Source organism: Brachycentrus maculatus, unplaced genomic scaffold (assembly GCF_059751285.1).
Source record: "Brachycentrus maculatus isolate JH-2025_06_01 unplaced genomic scaffold, ASM5975128v1 h1tg000602l, whole genome shotgun sequence".
Classification (NCBI taxonomy): Eukaryota; Metazoa; Arthropoda; class Insecta; order Trichoptera; family Brachycentridae; genus Brachycentrus; species Brachycentrus maculatus.
Window position 1 is genome coordinate 423,327 of NW_028281341.1, and position 20,669 is coordinate 443,995.

At 32.7% G+C, this 20,669-nt stretch overlaps 1 protein-coding gene across 2 annotated transcripts in view; it reads left to right on the forward strand.

The window, feature by feature from the left end:
* Nucleotides 1-20,669, forward strand: part of LOC148301126 (kinesin-like protein KIF21A) — a 139,387-nt gene that overhangs the window by 73,162 nt on the left and 45,556 nt on the right. For both annotated transcript variants that reach the window (XM_088273748.1, XM_088273749.1), the window contains exon 3: nucleotides 12,841-13,063. In XM_088273748.1, the coding sequence (XP_088129874.1) occupies nucleotides 12,841-13,063 (223 nt within the window). The remainder of the gene's footprint in view (nucleotides 1-12,840; nucleotides 13,064-20,669) is intronic.

The following is a 20,669-nucleotide window of genomic DNA, read 5'->3' on the forward strand; positions in this document are numbered from 1 at the left end:
TCAACTATTTATTTAAAAGGGATATTTACTGCGAACTAATTTTTTTTTTTTAAAAGCGTTATTATTTATTAGTTGTTATTTTATGAAACGTTGAAGACAGTATTTTTGGACTAGAAATTATAAGCAAAAAATGTCGTTTGTGATTCATTTCAGATACGTTTTATATTAATTAAAAATATTGGCTTCATGGCTGACTTGATCAAATTTTCATAGGAGATGTACGGACATTATCGCAATACCGAAATACATAGTACAAATATGTATGTATCTATGAAATAAATTAAATAAAAATAAAAATTGTTATGTGCATGTTCGGCTCTTTGGCTAATAAGTTTGCCGACCACTAGTATTTTTAATGAGCTAATTGGCTCTTTGTTGTGAGCACCGAAAGGTGACAGTCATCGTCTCCGCCTAACTTTTTTATGGTCGCAAGTTGAAACAAAAAAATCCATTAAAATTAATGCACTATACTTTGTCTTCGTTGTCATCGTGGCTTCGTGATTCTTTGTTGATGATGTTTTTTTTATTACTATTTTCAACGTCTGATTTTGATTAGTTTTGGTGTGCCATATATTGTATAGTAAAATGCTTTGAATCTAAACGTACCGTATCCGTTAAGCACGCTTCGAGTTCAATTTTCAATTATTGGCGTTTGATTTCGCCGGTAAAACTATGTGATAGATGTCTTTTTGAGTATTTCATGGTAAAGAATAGCTTATTTTGAATTTTGAAAAATATGGATGGAGAAGAATGTGCATATCAAAATGGAGAATCCCAGATTTGTCAACATAGATTTTGGAAACACCCGAAATGTTTTTTTTAAAGGAACAACCCACAGGAGCTCTATTTAAGAGGCTTGTCTGCAAATAGAATAGTAATGATAGGAGAGGTAGATGTGAAATCACAAACACCAAGATCAATCAGAAATAAGTATTTTTTAAATTTATTTTGTATCGGCAATCGAACCCGCAACGCCAGTTTCGCAGTCGAGCATCATCAACCCACTACGACACAGCGCCTGTCCTGTTGTCGGAGTTTTTCTTTAAATTACCTAAGTAATGTGGCTCTGAAATCTAGCCAGTGCTTATATTATATGGGGTTGCAAATCTTCAATTTTTTTTCTACCTGTTTTTTTTACTGATTACCTCAAAGTTATAAATATGTCTGTCTAATATTGTTTAATCTTATTAAATCCATATTGTTATCAGAGTCAAATCAACTGATTATATCTATGCACAGATGTTATCACATCTCCCTATCTCCATATATTTGCATAATATGATATGACATGTGTTTCTCTTAACATACGTCATGGCTAAACTGATCACATATCGCGGGTTTTGTAGAAATTGTGCTCACTTCTGTTCTGCATTACGAGTCAATCAATACCTATCAAATTGTTTACTGATTTTTTTCTTACAAATATTTAATAAGTTATGTATTTGTTTTTCCACGTAACTACACACTTACATTCTGATGATACTTTATTTTGCATCAAAAATTAAAATATTTACTGTTAATTATTTTTTAATGAAAATGTCTCAGGAAAAACATTGAATATCACCAGATCGCTTAAGCCAGCTCAATGCCAGGTCGTAAGCCCTGGGATGCTTATACTTCCATCGTCTTTCATAAAAAAAAGGAAGAACGATACATTTTTCTTTATTTTTTTTTTGTTAAAAAGAGAAATATTTGTGTTTTTATTATTTACACAAATATTTCAATTTCATACTATTTCTGTGAGCCTAAGCGGCTCATTATTAGAAATAGGTATCAAATTGCGGTAGATTGGGTTCGAACCGAGAAACTCACTTACACAATATGGCTCCAGAGTATCTTAAGGAGCTGTGTATTCCAGATGAATTGGTTGATAGACGTCTCACGCTTCGATCGGCTACAGCATCTGCAATGGGCAAAGTGATCTTACCAGCTCGCAACCGACGCACTTAATTTGGCGAGCGAGCTCTGAGATGCTCAGACTTCCACCTTCCTTCATATAAAAAGAACAATAGATGTTTCATATCAAGTTAACTTATAATACAGTACCTAGATTTAAATAAGGGCCATTCAAAATAAATTTGAACATATTTTTGTTACAAGAAATCGTTCAATTATATTTTGATTTTCAGTAAAATGAATGACATAACGTCGTTCTTTGTTTTCGCAAGGCATTATGAATATGAAAACATTCTCTTTTGAAATGCCATTCCTAAACATTGCAAAATTGTGATATTCTTTTCATTTCATAACGAATAACTGGGAAGCGAGTAGTAATAATAAAATGCCTTCTTTATAGTAGGGCGATCGCATGATAATGCTATTAAAATTTTACTACCATACGCGTGGAATATAAAAGTAACTTAAATTAAGAAAGTTTTACGTCAATTCTCGCCTCGAATGTAAATGCTTTACGGAATTGGTAAATACTTTGGTGTAATGATTAAAACGATCATATGTTCTGTCAAAAATCGATTTTTAACCTATTTAAGTATTTATTTCACGATCAAATAATAACTAATTATAATAGTGTGCCCTTACAGAATTTTCTCGTGCCGAGGGCATATTTTACATTTTTTTATTAAACTAAATGGAAGAAAATTGTTTATTATATGCAATCAAATATGACGTGGCCAAATAATGCGATCTATTTCAAATATACTCGCTATTTTTAACCATTTATGAATATCTCTTTTATATTCACAACATTTTGTGTGTTTTCAAATATTGTTCACAAATTTGGATTATCTCCAATGAGGAGTTATTTTTTATAATTAAAATTTAACTTTGTCTGAAAATTACCATGAATATTTTATTATAACTTAATTATAAGTTCTACCGATTTCGAAGCTAACCGCTTCTTTATCAAGACTGATTAATTGATAAAGATTGATAAAGGAGCGGTTAGCTTCGAAACCGGTAGACATTATAATTTAGTTATAATAAAATATTTTGTGATTTTAAAACAAAGTTACATTTTAATTATAAAATAGAAAATCATTAAGTTAGTGCTTCAATTTCAGTTATATTTTTTGACATCTCAACATATATGAAGTAGAATTGGTGTATGTTATACGTCTGTAAACTGATCACTCAAACCGCCTTTGACGGGAGTAAGCCCCGTAAATGCCCAGACTTCCATATTCTTCTTCACCTATCCTGAGATGTCGAAAAATAATATAATATCCCTTTATTTTATTTATTTTGAATATTAGAAAACCATACATTCGAGTCCTGGAATTTTTACCTTTTATTTGATAAAATGAGTTAACATAGATTTTTTCATCACACACACATGGTTTATTTCTAACACACGATTACCACATTCCTCCTTACGCCTTACTCCCACAATTGTATAATATATCATGTTACCCGCTAATTATCACGGTTATGGGATAATGTGTCTTCAATCGCTTATTTATTATGTATTTATCCAAGTTTATTGAACTAAGTAGGCACCTAACACGACTCTAGGTAACACGTACTTACCTATCGAGTATTTCGATTGCCTTTTACGCCTCTATCACGAATCCATAAAACTTTTAGGGGATCTTAAAATTTATCGCTAGTTACCGTTTGATCATGATCGACGCCTGGAAAAGTATAATAAATTACCTTTCATATAAACATGCTGAATTGAGATATCAAATAGTGATGTTATTGTACTTAATGTCAATCTTTCTATTACAGTTTTTCTTGTGTCCACACACATCGCTCACTCCTTTCAAGAACGTCATAAATCAAAAATCGTCAATTTTCATTTGTGCATGTTTTCAGAATGCCCAAAAAATGTACTATATCCCAGCAAAAGAGGCATAGTTTTAACTTAATATTTACCCGCTACAGGGCAGAAAGTGTTGTTTTTGCATTTTGAGGAATAGGTATTGTTTAATTCTTTTTTAAATATACTAAATATTTTTGAAATGGAGAAAAAACCTCAGGTTTACCTAAAAAGATCTGTTGCACAATAAAAAGTTCAATAAGTGGCTTAATTTTTTAAATAAGTACATTGTATTATATTATTAAACTTTAAAAACGTTATCCTGAAAAATCAAGTTTTTTGATTTATGACGTTCTTAAAAATATAACACAATGTATTAAAAATAAATATCAAGCCACTTATTGAAGTTTTTACTATGCAACAGAAAACAGTTAAAAATATGCCTTATTTGCTGGGATATAGTACATTTTCTGGACATTCCGAAAACATGCTCAACTGAAAATTGTCGATTTTTGATTTATTACGTTCTTGAAAGGAGTGAGCGATATGTCGTTATAGGTCTACATCTTACTCGTGCAACCAAAATAAACACATTAATGAAACATACAAGTTATCTTCTTCTTCTAACCTTTATTCGCATCCAGTGGTGCATAAGACACTGCATCGAATACGGGCATGTTATTTTGATTATTAAATGCATGAAGGAAATTTGATGAGCTTTGCGCTCCAGGGTAATATTAAATAAATATAACAGAAAAAAAATACTCATATTTACATTTACCTCCCTGGGAATTAAATCTCTACGGTTCAGTGTATGCGCATTGTTGTTGAATTCCTTTCGTATGTAAGTTGTAATTTTTGTATTAACATTTTTCTTATTCTAATATGTCACCTATTGATGAAAGCTATTTGATTCACAAATTCTCAACTCAAGGGCGACTTCAGCCAAAATCCTAAATTTATTTATTATTTTAACCTCATTTACAGAAAAAAGTACATTGGCGGACTTTGTTTACCAACATTGTTTACCAAGATCCGGAGTTCGTTCCTGATCATGCTCGCAGCATCCATATATGTAGAGGGTGATGATTTGTATTCGCAACACCCACTAGATGAACATATATGGCGCTGCTAAATCAAATCTTCTGCTGTGTATTCATATCTCGAGCAAAATGCTCTCATACGAATGAAATGTGGATTAAGGCTCTCAGTCACAAAAAATGGGATGCTTCGCATAAACAATTTGGAGCTTAATGTTTTTTTGTTATGCCTGTAAAAACTTGTAATTTCAATAATTAAAGAAAACACTTTGTTTTTTACCACTTGAGTTTTATTATCGACCACATGTTTCGGATGTTAAACTTCCATCATTCAGGTCTGTATAATAACATGTAGTCGATAATAAAACTCAAGTGGTAAAAAACAAAGTGTTTTCTTTAATTATTGTAACATGTCTTACCACAAAGTTAATGCCGAAACAATAAATAAAATACTTGTAATTTCGATGATGTAAACATATGTATGTTTAAAAATAAAAATAAAACCCTTATCCGCACCCCAATGGTGCATAGGGCACTGCGTCATATAAACGTAGTGTTATTTTGATCGTTTACACATGAAGGAAAGGTGATCAGCCCTCCGCTTCAGGCACCAGTCCAAGGTAATATTGAATAAATATGACAGTGAAAAAATCACTAATATTTATTTTACCCTCCTTGGGAATCGAACCCGGGACCTCCAGAACGGTAGCCGAGCGTGCTGACCATTACACTACCGAGGCGGACATGTATGTATGTTTACAATTTTAATATTTATGTAGTACAACTACTGCTTGTGTACTAAACGATATCAAAATCAGTGTGCGAATTGTTGTAGTGTGTGGATACTTTGGAATAGTAAGTTCAAATGATACGAGTGAAAAATTGGTTAAGGCCCTCAATTTAAAAAAAAACTTCGTGCTTTGTGAGATGCTTCGTATAGACGTATGGACGATTTGTTTTTTTGGCTTGCCTATAAAAAAAACTTATACGCGTTTACAATTTTCATTTTTTAGGACTAATACTGTTTTTAATTTAAGTTTTACTTACCACAAATAGTGGCATTTACCAAGTAAAACTTAAATTAACAATGAATAGATTTTACCACAAAGTGACTGCCGAATCAATTAATAAAGCTAATACTGTTTGTCTGCAAATACTGCAAAATCAGTGTGCAAAGCACTGCAGTGTGTGATTACTTTGAAATAGTAAGAACTTTACCATTTAATTAAAATATTAAAATAATATGTGTATAATACACACACACGTATATATATATATATAATTTTTTGACATCTCATCAAAGATGAAGAAGAATATGGAAGTCTGGGCATTTACCGGGCTTACGACCGTCATAGGCTGGTTTGAGTGATCACTTTACACACGTGTAACATTCACCAATTCTACCCATTATTGACAACCACACTACTCAAATTCTTGGAAGTTCTATATATATGAACCAATTTAGAAACCTTGTTCATGAATCACTAAAACTTCACTAGAGACATCTATTGGTGAGATGTAAAGAAGCTTTTTATTAAGCAGAAACTCTTATATTAGTATGTGAGATCCGAATCCCGGATTATAATCACACACATGAGAAACGCCAGAAAATACCATTTTCATTTTTATTATTAAGCTTATAATTTGACCAGATAATTTATTTACAACATTTTGAGTGTGTCCAAATACTTGTTCACAAAATCTGGATTATCTCCAATTACAGGAGTTATTTTCATATTATTTTTTGACATCTCATCAAAGATGAAGAAGAATATGGAAGTCTGGGCATTTACCGGGCTTACGACTGTCATAGGCTGGTTTGAGTGATCACTTTACACACGTGTAACATTCACCAATTCTACCCATTATTGACAACCACACTACTCAAATTTTATTAATATAAGAGTTTCTGCTTAATAAAAAGCTTCTTTACATCTCACCAATAGATGTCTCTAGTGAAGTTTTAGTGATTCATGAACAAGGTTTCTAAATTGGTTCATATATATAGAACTTCCAAGAATTTGAGTAGTGTGGTTGTCAATAATGGGTAGAATTGGTGAATGTTACACGTGTGTAAAGTGATCACTCAAACCAGCCTATGACGGTCGTAAGCCCGGTAAATGCCCAGACTTCCATATTCTTCTTCATCTTTGATGAGATGTCAAAAAATAATATGAAAATAACTCCTGTAATTGGAGATAATCCAGATTTTGTGAACAAGTATTTGGACACACTCAAATTGTTGTATATATATATATATATATATATACACCCCTGGACAAAAAAATTTACGAGTCCTCAAAAAAACTAAAATTGACACATAATGAATTATTCTTGATATTTAATTAGTTTTTTTTGTATTGTTTAACATATGTGATGACTACTCGTTACTTCAAGGTTAAAATGAAAGATCTTACACATGAATTGTACTTAGAAATTGCCATTATATACCAGGTATCAGATTATCCGAACCTTAGAGACCCATAACGGTTCATTTATGGTCGAGTGTTTGTGATGGAATAATAAAAGACATGTAATTTTTTAATTCATATTTAAGAAGAAGGTTCTAATCGCTTTATTTTAAATTAAGGTATTTTACATTTAAACATATTTATAACATTTAAAAATATTTAATACTTAGTGAATTCACCTTTATTTTTTATAACATGTAAAATTGTACTATTTAACGAAGCGTAAAGCGAATCTTACATTTCTGATGTTATTTCTTCTTCCTAAACTTGAATCAAGTTTTTTTTAATTCCTCAATGTTTTTTTTATTTTTTTTTCCCAACTTTTTTTTCATAATCGCCCATAAATTTTCTATCGGGTTCAAATCAGGACTATTCCCGGGCCACGTCAACGATTTTAAGCCAATTTTATCCTTGTATTCAATGATCTGTAAGAAAAACAATAAATTATTTATCAAGTGGTCTACAAAGTGCATTAAAAAATAAATATTTGTACTCACAGTGCGGGCTCTATGGCACGGCGCCAAATCGTCCTGAAAAATCGGGTCCGCGGTATACTGCGTAATGTCCTCGATTGTTGGAATAAGATGGTTTTTCAGCACTTTTTGTACTGGATGGCATTCATCGTACCCTGTATAAAATTTAGAGGTCCCAAACCGTACGCTGTCATGCACCCCCAAATCATGACGTAGGGTGAATGTTTAACGGTTCGAGTGACGCACGACGGATGGTATCTTTCCCCAAGTTTTCGTCGAACTATCTTTCTGCCGTCTGGACCAAAAAGGTTGAATTTTGATTCATCGGAGAAAATAACATTTTGCCAATCCTCCAAGGTCCAATTCTGGTGCTCCTTCGCCCAATCCAGTCTAGCCTTCTGCATTTTGTTCGTCAGTAATGGTTTCTTTGCGGGACTTCGTGCCTGGAAACCATGCTCCAACAGCCGCCTGGACACTGTTTTTACTGAAAATGTTGATTAGCTAGTAGACTGCACCTCTGCGTGTATTTTAAGTGCCGTTAAAAATCGATCGCGCATAACATTTTTTTTTTATTAAGCGATCACCTCGGGCAGATGTCGCGCGCCCCCATCCGCTTCCTTTTTTCCGTTCTATGGATCCAGTTTTTTGGAATTTTTTAAATAAAAACCTCACTGCACCTTCTGAATACCCAACTCGACGAGATATTTTACAATCAGATATGTTTTGTTGCGACAGTGTGATTATTTTGGGTTTTATCGCTATCGACATTTGCTTTGCACTTTCCATGATTGTTGTGTTATGTTCCCTCAAACGCGGGTAAAACAAAATTGTTGAGACATTTTAAAATGTAAATATTGTAGAAAGGTGACACAAAGTGTCTTTAATTTATTGAACAAAAGAAAGAGGTATCGATAAAGGATTTCTTAGAAAAAGAGTTCAGTAAAGTCAAGGCGTGCGGTAGCAAGTAAACTCGTAAATTTTTTTGTCCTGCGGTGTATATATATATATATATATATATATATATATATATTTTATTTTATTTTATTTTATTTTATTTTATTGGAAGGAAGAACAACAGTTACAATATATGATACATACAGAATACAAAAAATAAAATCATGAGTACCAATTATAGTTCTTCACAACTATACATAAGAGAGGTCTATATAAAGGAAGAGACATGAGACAAGGATGGGATAAAGAGAAAAGGAGATGGCAGTGATAGGAAAGAAAGAAAAGGAAAGGACAGGGAATAGAATTACTTTTTTAGGTTTATAAGATTTCGAACAATTTAGCTTTAAATTTTAAAAGATTGGAGTAGAACATATCAAGGTCGGTACAACATTCATTAAATTTTCCACAACTTCGATAAATAAATGAATTTTTTGTATAGTTCTTTGTTGGTGCTGGATTATAAAAGGTATGACTATGCCTATTGATTCTAATTGGACAGTGAAAAGGTATCTGCGCAAGAAGATAAGGGCTCTCAGTCATATTATTTATAACTTTATACAAAAAACATAAATCTGATATATTCCTACGTTTACTAAGTGAAGATAATTTATGGAAGGCTAAAGATTCTTCATAAGAGTTGAAACTTAAATGAAGCTTACCATCCATCATTTTTAGAAATTTATTTTGAATACGATCAAGTTGAGCTATATATATAGCGTACTGAGGGTTCCAAACGACTGAGGCGAATTCGAGGTGACTACGAACATAAGCGTTATATAAAGTTACAAGAGATGATGTATTTTTAAATGGTTTAGTGGTTCGAAAAATAAAACCTAAGTTTCTGTAGGCCTTATTAACGCATATATATATATATATATATATATATATATATATATATATATATATATATATATATATATATATATATATATATATATATATATATATATATATATATATATATATATATATATATATATATATATATATATATATATATATATATATATATATATATATATATATATATATATATATATATATATATATATATATATATATATATATATATATATATATATATATATATATATGTGTATTTATATAATTCGTATGTCCCTCATCAGCTGTGTAAAGTAATATATTAACATTTATGTTTGTTAATGACTGTCTCCTGAAAAATTGCCTTTGTGGCATGTGTGATTTTTATCCCAACGTCTTCACTTAAATTACAATATAATAATGTTAATGTATATGTGTGTACTCGTATGTATATTCTTCGCAGGCTCGCGTATAGCACACGCTCCGTAACGTCGCTTCATACATTCGCATATCTTTTCAGGAAAATAATTTTTCGTATACCTTCTCCTGCGAGACCTATTCATATTTGGGGTGCGGTACCAGGTCGTGTATTGAACTGTTCCTCCCCGTGACGTCATATACTGCAACGCGTCTAAAAGCTTCTGTCCGACGTTATAAATCAGGGTCACTTAGTTTTCTCGGAAAAGCTCCGTAGAAAATTGAAATTTGGCAAGTGCATTCGTCGTGAATCTGATAATAAGATGTTAAAGTTGAATGGCCCTTATGTCTAGTGATAATTGGATTGGAGTGCAGACTTACTCACAGGGATCGTTTTCCATTTGTAGTAATGTGTTTGGGAAAATGCTTCATTAATGCTTCGTAGAAAACGTCTGGTCTAAGAAAGCGCCTTAATCTGATTTTTCTAAAGTTTTTATCTTATTTTATTATTTTTAATAATTTTATAATGATATAAAACGCCAACATAACAACTAGAGGTAGATTTTATAAAATTAAACAACTTTGTTTTAACCACTTTTTTTATTTTATTATTAGTACACTTTAACCAACCGGTTTGGACAAGAACCTTGTCATCATCAGTGTTTATTAAATTCCAAAACATTAAAATACTAATACTTAATTACATTCCCTTACCAAAAACTTCCACACACTCCGTACACCATATGAAAATATGATTTTAAAAATGATTTAAATAAATGATTTAAAAACTCCTAAATGTTATTTTTATCAATTGCTATTATTAATTTTTACTATTTTACTGTTGTCGAAACCGCTTGGTTGAAGTGTACTAATATAAAAATAAAAAAGTGGTTAAAACAAAGTTGTTTAATTTTCTAAAGTTTATAAAATGTGCCACAAAGTATCTGCGAAAAACATTCAAGAAATAACTGTAGATTCACTGTACATACAAACTTATTCCCGAATTAGTTTACATACTAGGAGACACTTGAAGACATGGTTTTCAATTTTTATCAAAGTAATAAATTGATCAGTTATTTTATTTACAATGTTTTGAGTGTTTCCAAATCGTTGTTCACAATCTGGGTTTGTCCACGTAAGAGTTACTTATATTGAAAAAGAATATGGGTATTTACAGGGCTTATCACTTCTCACTTTACCCTCACCCATGATTGGCAACCTCACTACTCAAATATCAAAATAAAACAAAGATTTGGACATTGCAAGCTGTCCCACCGCTTTCCCAGATCTGATACAGAAGCATCTAGGCTTCTCGACAGTCCTTCTCTTGCAAAGCAATTTGTTTGCTTTTGTTTTGTGAACTATGTTGCGAAATTTATAGAAAATGTGAAATTTATAGAAAATCATATTAATTAGATTAATTATTTACGAAATTTACAACATTTAGAGTGTGTCCAAATACTTGTTTACAAATCTGGATTATCTCCAATTAGGAGTTATTTTTTATATTATTTTTTGACGTCTCAACTTAGATGACGAAGAATAATAACAATATTGTTACACTTGTGTAAAGTGATCTTTTAAACCAGCCTATAACGATCGTAGGCCCCGAAAATGCCCAGACTTCCATATTCTTCATAAATATCTTCGATATGTCAAAAAATAATATTAATGAAATTTATTATAAAACACATTTTTTGAACACACCAAAAATATTGTAATTAAAAAGATAATCGTTATGATTTGTTGGTAGTAATAATGATTCTGATAAAATTCTCTTTATTTTATCGCCTTCCACTTGATTCTCCCGTACGTGTCCAATTTGAGCCCAGACAGCAGACGGCAGACAGGGCGGTGTGCCTCCCTTACACTCCGTACAACCTTTTCTACCCCTGAACTCTCGCGTCTCCAGCAAGTCGGCGCTAATGACTCATTGCACTATACCTACCACCTCTTTACAATCACAGATCGATAATTCTCAAACGTACTTAATAATATTTGGATCCAATCTTTTGATGAAATTCATTTTTAATTTAAGTTTTACTTAGTAAATACCAGTATTTCTTAAAATCTATTGTGACACGTGTTTTGATGCATTCTGCATAATGTTCAAACACATTTACTAAGTAAAATTTAAATCCAAAATGAATAGATCAATTCACAACACGAACAAAATCAACAGTGTACATCATATTATTTATTGATTCGGCATTAACTTTGTGGAATGACATGTTGTTGTTTTTATTTTTAATTAAACAGTTATATGTTTCACCTGTAGATGAAAACGTCTGTTAGTTTTCGAAACTAGTCGTGTGCAATGAAATAAATCTCATTATGTTGTTATACAACTGTTTAATTTTTTTAAATAGTGTACAGTGTACTTCATTCACAATTTTGTGAATAAATTATCTGGTCAAATTATAAGCTAAAATAAGAAAAATTCAAATGATATTTTCTGGCGTTTCTCATGTGTGATTATAATCCAGGATTCGGACCTCACATATCAATAAAAGAGTTTCTGCTCAATGAAAAGCTTCTTTTCTTGTGAAAAGTGAAGTTCTAGTGATTCAAGAACAATGTTTCAAAATTGGTTCATATTTATAGAACTTCCAAGAATTTGAGTAGTGTGGTTGTCAATAATGGGTAGAATTGGTGAATGTTACACGTGTGTAAATTGATAACTTAAACCAGCCTACGACAGTCGTCAGCCCCGTAAATGCCCAGACTTCCATATTCTTCTTCATCTTTGATGAGATGTCAAGAAATAGTGTACAACATGTTATATAATCCAAGAGGAATTGCCTAAATCTAGGTGTTGATCTAAATTGTTTACTTGGTGTGTGTAATGTATCGTATTACCCAAAGCTGTTTTATTTAAACGAGGACAAAAAATAGCAAAGTTCTCATGTCTCATCTTCCTAACGTGTCTCGTGTGTTTTCCGCAGGATCCGTCCGCAGATCCCGCGCGAGGTGATCGACATGTGTCGCGTGTGCACCGCCGTGACGCCGGGCGAGCCGCAGGTGACGCTTGGCCAGGATAAGTCCTTCACGTTCGACTTCGTGTACGACACTGGCGGCCAACAGGACGAAGTGTACGGCTCCTGCGTCGAGAGCCTCGTCATGGGCAGTCTGGACGGGTACAACGCCACCGTGCTCGCCTATGGACAGGTACTTACTGATACTACTTACTACCACCCTTTCTTATATGGTAACACTATACTTATATAGTCAACACGAGACGTCCCAAGTCACTCAGTCACGCGTTATCTCCTTGGCTTCCTCCCAGGTCAGTCCGGCATCTTAAAGTCGGTGAATGGTCGTAGCAGTCTTCTGGGGCGCCAAAATCCTTGTTGGGTTGAAAGAAGAGATATGAGGAGTTTATGCTCCCTTTATGAACAGCTGGGACATGTTCTTAGGTGGCATTCTAAGAACATGACCCAGCCGTGTCCATCTTCTCCTCTTCAAGACTTTCAGCATGAAGGGCTGTTTGGTTGTTCTCATCACGTCCTCATTCCTGACGAAGTCATACCATTTTACACCCAGTATTCGCCTTAGACACCTATTTTCAAAACTTGCTAGTTTATTGCTATGAGCTTTGGTGAGGTGCCACGACTCCCGTACAGCAGCATTGTAGGCTGCAGGCGTTAAAGACACTTAGATTTTGTCGAATGAAGCAACGAGTCCTAGACATTGCGCATTTTATTGAATATGGCTCCTGCCATTCCGAGCTGTATGCGCAGTTCCATATCTACTCTCTATGTGGAGCAAAAACTGCCTTCAGGGTCTTTTGTCAACCACCAGCCCCCTGCACCCTCCCAAGTCAGATCTTCTTCTCGAACTGCTGACGGATTGTCAGCAGTGGACGTCCTGGCAACTCTCGGGAGGCATGCGAAGTACGTGGCCTAGCCAACTGAATCACCTTTTCTTGATGACAGTTCAGCAAAATATGCACAAAGCAGACCGAAAGAATTGCTCAAACAGTAAATAAGGGAAAAACTACAAGAATTAAGAATGGTAATAGGCAACAATTCGACCATGTGAAGCGAATAAATGATAAAGCAACAATAGGCAATAGTTCGAACATGTGAAGCGAATCATTGATAAAGCAACTATAGGCAATAGTTCGAGCATGTAAAGCGAATGAAAGATAAAGCAACAATAGGCAATAGTTCGAGCATGTGAAGCGAATGAATGATAAAGCAATAACAGGCAATAGTTCGAGCATGTGAAGCGGATGAATGATAAAGAAACAAAAAGCGATAGTTCGAGCATGTAGAACGAATGAATGATAAAGCAATAATAGGCAATATTTCGAGCATGTAGAGCGGATGAATGATAAAACAACAATAAGCAATAGTTCGAGCATGTAGAGCGAATGAATGGTAAAGCAATAATAGGTGAAAGTTCGAGCATGTAGAGAGGATGAATGATAAAACAACAATAGGCAATAGTTCAAGCATGTGAAGCGAATGAATGATAAAGCAACAATAGCATGTGAAGCGCATCAATGATAAAGCAATAACAGGCAATAGTTCGAGCATGTGAAGCGAATGAATGATAAAGCAACGTTTAAATAGATTAACGATACGAATTTAGTTGAAGAAGCCAAGAAGGGCTGTGGAGGACACACCTTTTATCAGATAAGTCTAATATTTCAAAGTCTGTCCACTTTTTTTGCAAAGACATAGAAGTAATGCGTTTTATTCTCTCTGCCTACTCCTGCGGATAAGCGGTATGATTAGTTGGTTAGTTAATTAGAATATTAGCATTTTTATTTAGATGGATAACCTTTATATTTTGCCAATACTTTGCTAACGATCCTACAAGTAAGTTTATAAGTATCGATTTTATGAATCCAACATACATCCAAGATGACTCGGCTGATTTTATTTTTAATGAATAGAATACTTCAATAATTATCAATGATACTTCAAAAGTACTCAACTCGCATTTAATTTTCAGTCTTGAAAATCTCCATCATTTGCGACCCACGTAGATTAAAAAAAAAACTACACCCATTTTTTTTAAAAAGGCTTATTTTTATTTACCAACTAACCATCACCCGCAGAGGTAGGCAATTAGAATAGAGCGCCACACCACTCTATCTTTGCAAACAATCTTCGCTTCTTCAACATTTATGCATCTCCTCATACCAATTATTCCGACTCCTGACCTGATTGAGCGCATTTGAAATATGTACTTGATGATGCCATGCTTTCCTCGGTCTTCCTCTCCTTCTATTACCAACTCATAAAATTGTTTTACTGTTCTCTTTTCACTCATTCGATTCACACGTCCAAACCATCGGAGCACACATTTTTTTATTTGTTTTTATTTTGTAACATAGATAATTACCGACAAATAATGAGTCAGTTAGTTTGCCCGTATGCGGATAGGCCCGGTCGTAAATATTGAATCAATTTAAAGGCCTTATGATTAAAACAAATAATTGTCTTTTTAATCTATTTTTTATGTACAATTTATATAATTAGTTACACACAACTGAAGAAAGGAAATACGTACACAAATACAAATATTTTTATTAAATATAATAATGCTAGTGTGTATGTATGTGTGTCAAAAATGCGCATGCAAAAGACATGGCCGAATGACGCGATTGTTTTCAAATCTTCCCACCTCCATTTCCATTCATGAATCGCTCTTTTACACGTGTTTCGTTTCATTATTTAATGACTTTATGGATGATGGAAACAGGTCGCACAAATTTATTGAATAATGTTCAAAGTTTTGTATAATGCATATACCGTCATAAACTAGGGTTTCCAACATTTTGAGTGTGTCCAAATACTTGTTCACAAAATCTGGATTATCTCCAATTACAGGAGTTATTTTCATATTATTTTTTGATATCTCATCAAAGATGAAGAAGAATATGGAAGTCTGGGCATTTACGGGGCTTACGACCGTCACAGGCTGGTTTAAGTGATCACTTTACACACGTGTAACATTCACCAATTCTACCCATTATTGACAACCACACTACTCAAATTCTTGGAAGTTCTATATATATGAACCAATTTAGAAACCTTGTTCATGAATCACTAGAACTTCACTAGAGACATCTATTGGTGAGATGTAAAGAAGCTTTTTATCAAGCAGAAACTCTTATATTAGTATGTGAGATCCGAATCCTGGATTATAATCACACACATGAGAAACGCCAGAAAATACCATTTTCATTTTTATTATTAAGCTTATAATTTGACCAGATAATTTATTTACAATATTTTTACGTATTTTTACGTATCTTTGATGAGATATCAAAAAATAACTAGGGTTTCCATTTTTATATCCATAACCGAGAACAAAAAGTAATACATTTATAAATTTAAAAATTGACTATTTTTTTTCCTCTAATTGACAAATAAATTTGTTGTTTTAAATTTGTATTTAAATTTGTGTTTTTGTCTGCACAACTTTACAAATCGCTCACTCCTTTCAAGAACGTCATAAATCAAAAAACTTGATTTTTCAGGAGAACGTTTTTAAAGTTCAAACATAAAATACAATGTATTAAAAATAAATTTCAAGCCACTTATTTAACTTTTTACTGTGTAATAGATCTTTTTATGTAAAACCTGAATATTTTTTCTCCATTTGAAAAATATTTAGCATATTTAAAAAAATAATTTAACAATACCTTTTCTTCAAAATGCAAAAATAACACTTTCTGCCCTGTAGCGGGTAAATATTAAGTTAAAAATATGCCGCTTTTGCTGGGATATAGTACATTTTCTGGGCATTATGAAAACATGCACAACTCAAAATTGACGATTTTTGATTTATGACGTTCTTGAAAGGAGTGAGCGAAATGTGCATTTTTGTAACTGGAATAGTACTTATTTTGTGTAACTCAATTATGTGAATGACTCTATTAAGCCCCAGTATTCGTTAAATCACAACTTTATTTTCCCTACACTCATAATATAGGTAATAATAATAATAATAAAACCCTTATCCGCACCCCAGTGGTGCATAGGGCACTGCGTCATATAAACGCAGTATTATCTTGATCGTTTTACACATGAAGGAAAGGTGATCAGCCCTCCGCTTCAGGTACCAGTCTAGGGTAATATTAAATAAATATTACAGTGAAAAAATATAGTAATATTTTACGCAAATGATTTTTTCCATAAAATATCGTTTTTGCATTGAAAAAATAAGTTTTTCTTCGAAATAATTATATGGTTTTGAAGAGTTAATAAAAAGTTAGGAATTAAAAAATGTATTTAAAAATATTTTTCCATATTTATTCTAAAACACAAAAAAGGATCCAATATAAATTGGATATTTAAAATAAAAAATCGAGCGTAAGGACACGTCGAGCCCTGAGCGCGGCTCGGCGCATTCTGATTTGAACGCTTGAGATCTGGGCCTTAATGTAACTATTCTGTAAAATTCCCAAATAAAATAAAATTAAATGATCAACAACCACACTTCTCAAATTTCGGTAGTTTTATTTAGGTTTTTAATTGACGCCTTCTTTCACATGCTGCATCTCAGCAACATCTCGGCTGTCCAAACTTAAAACACACATTTTTTTGTAGTACGTTTTTTTTTGCATTTTTGGACTAAGTAGAATCTACTTAGTCCAAAATAACAAAAAAACGTACTACAAAAAATGTCCCTTACTGTGTTTTGAGTTTGGACAGCCGATCTTTGGTTGAGTTTAGTAAGTCTTTTAACTAAAAATGACCTTTTTGAGAGTTACATAAGATTCTTACCGATATAACATACATTTCATTATGATATGTAAGATTTTTCATCTATGTTGAGATATCAAATGAACAAACTCGAAAGATTTGAACACACTCAAAATATTGTCTGTCTTTTTTACAACATTTTGAGTGTGTCCAAATACTTGTTCACAAAATCTGGATTATCTCCAATTACAGGAGTTATTTTCATATTATTTTTTGACATCTCATCAAAGATGAAGAAGAAATTAATGAAATTAAAGAAATGACTTAAAGACATCTATTGGTGAGATGTAAAGAAGCTTTTTATTAAGCAGAAACTCTTATATTAGTATGTGATTATAATCCAGGATTCGGATCTCACATACTAATATAAGAGTTTCTGCTTAATAAAAAGCTTCTTTACATCTTACCAATAGATGTCTCTAGTGAAGTTCTAGTGATTCATGAACAAGGTTTCTAAATTGGTTCATATATATATATAGAACTTCCAAGAATTTGAGTAGTGTGATTGTCGATAATGGGTAGAATTGGCGAATGTTACTCGTGTGTAAAGTGATCACTTAAACCAGCCTATGACGGTCTTCCGCCTCGTAAATGCTTAGACTTCCATATTCTTCTTCATCTTTGCTGAGATGTCAAAAAATAATCTGTCTTTTTTGCTTCAATGATCATTGCCATTGATTAATTTATGTGATTTAACTCTCTGAAATTTATCTCCCATCGTATGGCCTTTAAACAGATTTATCAAGGCGTTTCTCTAGAATTATAGTTCCTACTTGTGCTGTCCACGGTTGGCGTTGATGAAGAAACCTTGGTTCTAAATTGCTTCGAACTAATTTTTCGCATATGTTGTGTCGGAATGGCCTATTTTTGCAGCCAGTTAGATAACTACCATATGTACAACTAGAAATTCCGTAAATTCTGACCTTATACCTTTATCGCGCGCGTGTGTAGTTAGTTTACAATGTAACAATTGCACCATACGGAAGCCTCTTGGTGACAAGGTTGAGCGTAAACAGCAAGTCTTATCTTGTTAATATTTTCGCATTATTTACTTTATTAAATAACAGCTGATTTAAATATAAAAAAATGAAACACTTGCATAAGACCATCTGCAATAAAAACACTTGTATGTTATTCCGCAAAGTCAATGCCAAATCAGTTAATAAAATACCAGATGTTTCCTGCCACGCGTTGCTGCGGGTCAATCTGCTTAAATGGAAAAGAAATTAAATAGAAATTAGAAATTAAACAACAATGAAATCGAAGAAATTGTGTCAGCAGCTGTTAGGAAAGACGTTGCCCGCCATGAGCATGTTTATTATTACGTGCCATGCTGTTAGGTTTAACAGATGGAGCTGCCATTGCGGTCAAAAATGTTTTTCAAAATCGTGTTTTTACCTGTCACAGTATATAAAAACATGGGCGTATTCGAATTCAACGTTGTGTCAAAATTTAGTTTGGAAGATTTAAGATTTTGAACAAACGAACGTTTAAATTTTTATTTAGGATATTGATAGATAAATTCATGCGCGTGCAAATGCAATTTTATGTTAAATTTTAAGACTAACTTTAAGAGATTTAAGGTTTTGAACAAACGAAAATTTACATTTTTTTGGATTAAAAATAGTTTATGAATTGATTCGATTTTTTTGTTGTTTACCAAATTCACCTGATTCTCTTCCTAGTGAATTGTATGCTATGTTACATAAAACAGACACACTTTCGCAGCGCTATTTCATCATATTGATGTATTTATTAACTTTTTAAACTGAATATAAGTACACTGGCTGACTTATTGCCAAGAAGCAATATCTTCTAACTGACCAAAAACTAACTAGAGTTACTGGTCCAAATTTGAACCTTATATTAGCTGATTGAAAAATCGACGATGTCTGACGATCATTTTGCCACCCAGATCGCCCAATTACGTCACCACCGGACTTTTTTGTGGTGCCATGTGAAAAACAAGGTGTACATCATCAATCATCCACAGTCTCTGAGCAATCTGACTGCGCCGCGTCGGCGAAAATGCTCAATAAACGACCCAAAGCTCGGATCAACACTAGAGGTGGCCATTTGCCGGATATAATTTGTAATAACCAAGCAAAAAATGCAGAAAAACATCTTTTCAGCCGTAATTTTAGCCCAGATGCTTCCATATTACTCAAACTCGTCGATATAATGCAGTTTGAAGTTTGCTCTAAAAAGTACCTACTTTTCCCGCCTTATAATTGTTTTCGCGCATATTTTGAAATCGTTCTTCGATAATTCAAAATTGGAAAGGACTCCACATTTTCCTTGCCAGCAATAAAAAATACTAATGTGCGCAATAAATTTGCCAAATGGAAATCGTTCTTCAATCATTTGAATTTCGAAAAAGGTGTCTGTTTTCCTTGCCAGCAATAAAAAATAATAATGTAAAGTGTGTAATAAATTTGCCAAATTTGGAATATGGCAAACACAATATGTTTTACTACTTTAAACTGGGGTTCATTGATGTGATCTATTCGCAATGATTTCAAGATAAATGTGCCAAAATGTCAGAGTAATAATGTGCCCACGTTCATAATAAATAACGGAGTACACTTTTTGAATAATAAAAATTGTCGTGATACCTTTCAGCTTAAAATGTAGCGTGGGCTATGAAATTACAATATTTTGCACAAGTTAAATAACAAATGGTGGGTGTGTACCGTGTACTTCGTCCGCTGTAGGTTTAGCATTTTTCTTTTAAATTTAAAATATCTATTGTCTTCTTTTTTTAATTCGTAGACTTATATTCGGAAAATATTGTTTTAAAAAATATAATATTTATTTTTTACTTTTTACACCACATTTTTATTTTATTTTGATGGACTCCTCACTAAGCACGTGTCGTGACGAAAACTTCAGGTTTTTTATTTTGAATTGGACGTTTTACAAACCAAATTGGACAATATATTTTAAAAAATTCCAACTTTTTTAATAAAATACAAGATAATGCTGCTATGAAATATTCTCCTCATAGCAGCATTATCTTCTAAAAAAACAATGTTTTTTATTAAAACATT